The 5146-nt window shown below is 50.4% G+C and overlaps 1 protein-coding gene across 1 annotated transcript; it reads left to right on the top strand.

Moving 5' to 3' along the window:
* On the top strand, nt 1–3493 carry LOC141543209 (induced myeloid leukemia cell differentiation protein Mcl-1-like). The gene is made up of 4 exons (XM_074268143.1): nt 1–69; nt 187–736; nt 1031–1278; nt 1426–3493. Exons 1-4 carry the CDS (start codon nt 46–48, stop codon nt 1567–1569), a joined length of 966 nt encoding a protein of 321 aa, XP_074124244.1. The 5' UTR covers nt 1–45; the 3' UTR covers nt 1570–3493.
* Nucleotides 3494–5146: the final 1653 nt, after the last annotated feature.

Here is a 5146-nt window from a genome sequence, read left to right as displayed (position 1 = left end):
TCGCGCCTCTCGACTTCTGCAGGGCGGCGGCGGCAGCTGGCGAGAATGTTAGGCCCTTTCAAGAAGGAGGTAGGTTTTTTTCTGATTAGCTGGTGTTTTATTTCCTTCCTAAGATATGTTTTGTTGATGTTTTCTAGCTCACATTTGTCCTTATATCTCCTCCTCTCCTCTCTCCATTCTATTAAGGGCGGCCTCAACCTGCACTGCGGGGGGGCCGGCGGCGGGCACCTGCTCCCTTCTGGCAAAGAAACGGCGGAGGAGAGCTCGCAGCCCCGGCAGGACGGAGGGGAAGCGGAAGCGGCCACCATGACGGCGGCGGAGGCGGTAGGGGCAACCGGGGGAAGCGGAGGCGCGAAGCCCCCCGACCCCGAGGTGCCGGGCGTCCGGGGGGGCGCGCAGGCTGCGCCCATCGGCGCGGAGGCTCCGGACGGCCCCGCCCTGCCGAGAGCGGGCTTTTCCGGGGCGGCCGCCGGGGCCGCGGACGCCGTCCTATCCCCCGGGGACGAGCGGGATGGTTCCGAGCCCCCCGGGGAGCGGCCCCCGAGCGGCTCGACGCCGCCCCGGGCCGCGGAGGAGGATGAATTGTACAGACAGTCCTTGGAGTTGATCACCAGATACCTCCTGGAGCAGGCGGCCGGCACCAAGGACGCCAAGCCGCTGCGCAGCGGGAAGGCCCTGGAGACCCTGCGGCGCGTGGGAGACTACGTCCAGAGGAGGCACCAGACGGCTTTCCGAGGTGCGTGGTCTCCCCACCGGGCCGTTCTGGGCATGCGCAGACATGGCGCCGCTGCTGGTTAGCGCCCAGGAGTGGGGTGGGGTGGGGGACTAATCCCCTGGAAGGTTCTGGGAAGCCGAAGGGGGGCTGTCAATCAGAGGAGCTTTGTTAAGCGCCTGTCGGCCCCGCCCAGCCCCGTGGAGAGGAAAGGAGGCGGAAGCTCATCCATGAGTGGCGATTCAGAAGCGCCTCCTGTGGGCGGGGCGGCAGGGGGGCAGCCCCCACCCTGGGCCGTGACCCCCGCTTTTCTCCCAGGGATGCTCCGCAAACTGGACATCAAGAAGGAAGAGGACGTGGAGGCCATGTCGCGAGTGGCGATGCGCGTGTTCAGTGACGGGGTGGCGAATTGGGGCAGGGTCGTGACGCTCATTTCTTTCGGCGCCTTCGTGGCAAAGCACCTGAGGCGCACACAGCGCGAGAGCTGCATAGAGCCGCTGGCGGGGAGCATAGCGGACGCCCTGCTCAGGTCCAAGAGGGACTGGCTGGTGAAGCAGCAGGGCTGGGTGAGTGGGGGCGGGGCAGCTGAGGAAGGGGGGCAGAACGCGCCCCGGTGTGGGGGGATGGTATCCCTTTGACGCGCCCGAGGACCGCGCCCAGCCAGCGGGAGTCCGCCTCAGAAGGCGCTTTCATTTCCCCCGTTTCTCTTCCAGGAGGGCTTTGTGGAATTCTTCCACGTGGAAGACCTGGAAGGGGGCATGAGGAGCCTGCTGTTCACCTTTGTGGGGGTTGCCGGAGTGGCGGCTGGTTTGGCGTATCTGATGAGAGCCCTTGTAAGTGCGGTGAGTGACTTGTGACGAGTCACGGAGCCGAGCATCGCACCCCCCGGGCCAGAATCTTCTAGAGCCCGGCGTGCGGCAGGAGAGCGAAGTGATTACTTGTTGAGTAGAGGCAAGAGGGGACCGGGATAAGAATAAGTACTAGTGGGAGTTGTGCCCTGACAGCAGCGGCTGAAAGAAGAGAAAATTCTGTCTCGCGGCCGCAGGTCTTTGGGGAAGACCAGGAAGAGATTGAGCGCGAGAACTTTCTTTTGGTCAGTGGGCTCCCTTGCCATAGAATTGTATTAGGAATCTCCTTTCGTTAGTTTTACAGGGTTAAAAAAAGCACAAATTATGCCGCGGGCTCGAGTTCTGTTTCCTGTAACGGACTGGGGTGTTCTTTATACAGCATCTCAGTGAAAGTGGTGTCGCTCAAGGTGCGACCTTCCAGATGAGAACAGATCTCTTTGGGGCAGGGGGAGGGCGTGTGGTCGGAGAGATTTCTAGTTTACTACTCTTGGTAATACTTAAGAATGCTTGAGTTACAGTAATCAGCTCTTGTAGCATCAAAAACTTGTTAAAAGCCTTCCTCTCAAAAAAGGCCAAAAAAGAAAAAAAAACCCAAAAAACAAAAAAAAACAAAAAAAAACAAAAAAAGAAACCCAAAAACAAAAAAAACCCAAAAAAACAAAAACAAACAAAAAAAACAAAACAAAAACAAAAAACCCCCCAAAAAACCCCAAAACTTTGTAAATGTGTTTATGTCATTTGTGATCATGGCCCTCTATTCAGTTTTGAGTTCTCTGGTTTTTTGAGGTAGTTTGAAAAATTGTATAGGTAGGACTTAATTCACCCGAGGCAAACAAATTGATCTAACCATGGTGCTATTATTCTGCTTGCTTGTCAAATACAGGCTGAAGCCCAGTGGTCAAAAAAACAAATGTTTATATTTTGTTCACACTTTAGTATTGCAATGATTCCCAAACTCTGCTTTTGCCTCTGTCTGAATAACAGATTTGCTTTCCATTTTCCTACCAAATTACTCTTCAGAAATTTGCTACCTTTTGCTTCAGCCATTCTATAAATAACTATGGGACCAATTCCTAGTGCTCTTTCAGGAGATGGCCCTGGGTGACCTCCCATGGTCCCTGCAGCCCGGCCCCTTCTCCAGTTATGAACCTTCTTGTCTCCCAGTATTCAAAAGGTAGTGGACTTTGGTGTCTTAAGTAAGCAGGGATGGCAAGGTTTGGGGCTGGTCCCCCTTTGCTAAACGGGTTTTGATTGAAATATTTTTTTTTTCTCTCAAATTCCCCTTGCTGTTGGGGCTTTTTATAGAAGGGGAAAAGGTCTTGCTGTGGTTTCTTCTACAAATGACCTTTTGGGTGGAGAGAAGAAGGGTGTCTCTGAAATAATTTAGGAGAATGACGGAATCATTTCGTCACCTTTCTGTATTTTCCACTAGGGTTAGGGTTAGGGGTTAAGGGTGGTGTCATGCTTATTGGAGACACTACAAGCACTTTATATAGTTTCTATAGCTTCAAAATCCCTATAAAAGGGGCAGGTGGAGTGCATTAGAAGCATCTTGCCTCCTGGATCATCATAAAGGGATTCTATTGATGGAGTGAGAACTCAAATCAGGAAAGTATCTGGTGTTGTGTGGGACGGGGGGAAGTGTTAGGCTCTGGGGAGGGAAAGAGATAAATACTCCTGAGGAAATACAGGGAGAAGAAAAGAACCTCAGTGCATTAAAGGGCTGGCTGCTATTACCTAGTTGAGGCCAGTTCTGGAATGAAAAGGGAAGGGGTTGTTGAAAGGACGCTCAGAGGAGTCTTCTGCTTCACTCAGGGAAAACGATTGAAATCCCTGGTCTAGGATTCCCTATCAATCCTGTTATCTGGGGATGTACGCCCTGCCTTAGGTTAGGTATAATGTTGCTATTGATGATGTGAGCCAGGGAGAGGGTTAGGACCAAGTGCAGAATATATGGTTGTAACATCTAGTTTGTTTTCTTAACTTGCTGTTTTTTTTCTGAAAAGAGAATAATAAATCTTTCATTTAAATTCAAGGTGTGTGAGTCATCTCTAAGGTTCCACTTTGTACCCTGCTCCCATTTCCTTCCTTCCCGGAACTTCCTCAGAAGTAGCTGAGCAAATGAAAGGATCCCATGACTCTTGTTCCCTCATGCACGCCTACCTGCTCATAACTTTAGTTCTTAGCTATTTTTACATTGTTAATCCAACCCTTTACCCTGATGGAAAAAATACTGTTTGTTTGAGCGAGCTGCATTTGGAGTCAGGCCGGGACTTAGAGCTATGTTTTATCCTGTGTGACCTTGAGGAGAGTCACTGGGCCTCAGTCCACAGCCCTCTGGTCGCAATGTGATGTAGGATTTGCAACCCTTAAACACTTGTGTTTGAGGAGAATTGACTTGCCCAGTGTTTGAGGGAAGGTTTTCATTTACATCCTTTTGACTCTTATGCCAGTTCCTAGCTGCTCTGGAAAGAGATGTTTCTCCCCTTTTCCAACTGTATGCTGTATGTATCATTTGAAGTCGACTTGAAGTTAACCAGTAGCTAGTTTGTGACGAGATTGTCTTGTTTTCCTCTCTACTCTGAAATGGAGAGCGGACCTGTTTGATGTTCCTTCATCTTGCTTTTAATTTTCCGCTACCTGGGCGCAATGGCTGAATCCCTATGGAAATGTGCAAATGTGTGTTTTGCAGTCAGGGTTTTAAGCCCTGTTGTCTCCTTGCAAAGAGCTGTGTTTGTTAACTCCAGAGGAAGGAAGGAGTGGAGGTGGGGGGACTCTACCTATGCTTCCGGCTAATTTGGGACCTGAACTATATGCAATCTGAAGCTGCAGCTGTTACTTTGACTACAGGTCTTAACAGACAACACCTAACAAATTCACAGAATTTAGCAAAGCCCTGATTTAAACCCAGTTACCCACATCCTAGGAACCTTTATGGAGACAGGTACCAGTTACTACTACTCAGAAGCTTGTCCATCAGCCATAACCTGGCTTCCCTCTCCCCACATCTCCTTTTAGTTCCTTATCGCATTTCCCCTTTCCAAAATTTAAGCACGAGATCAAGCCTTATGTTCTTATTTCCGAGGAGGATATGTGAGGATTATAAAAAATTTAAAAACTTGTTACAAGCAATGGCTCTGAGAGGAGAGGCAGGTGTTAGGGGTGGGGGTGTGGGGGATTTAGGCAATGTAAAAAAATTTTAAAATACTTTGCCAAGAGCCATATTGATGAGAATTAGGTACGGGGTAACCCCCTTTGGTTCAGCACAAGGATACATAGTTAAAGGCGCAGAGTCCCCTGTAAAGGAATTTGCTGGCCTGAAAACCTAGATTGATAAAAAGGTTTATTGTAGGGATTTGGAAGTAAAGGTAAAGGTAGAAAGACGCCGGGGCCAGAGCTGGTCGCCGGGCGGACAGGAACCCTTACGTGGTCAGCGTAAGGACACCATGTTTAGGGCTCCTGCAAAAAACTAGGCTCCAGGGTTCCCTTTTTATAATGGGAGTTCTTGGTGATCTTGAAGGTGGGTGGAGTCCCAGGCTCCTGGCTGGTTTCAGGCAGGGTTTAGCATTGAATAAAATTCAGTGGG

This window comes from Sminthopsis crassicaudata, chromosome 5 (genome assembly GCF_048593235.1).
Source record: "Sminthopsis crassicaudata isolate SCR6 chromosome 5, ASM4859323v1, whole genome shotgun sequence".
NCBI classification, from domain to species: domain Eukaryota; kingdom Metazoa; phylum Chordata; class Mammalia; order Dasyuromorphia; family Dasyuridae; genus Sminthopsis; species Sminthopsis crassicaudata.
The sequence above is the reverse complement of the archived record's forward strand: the minus strand, read 5'-3'. Positions and strand labels throughout refer to the sequence as shown.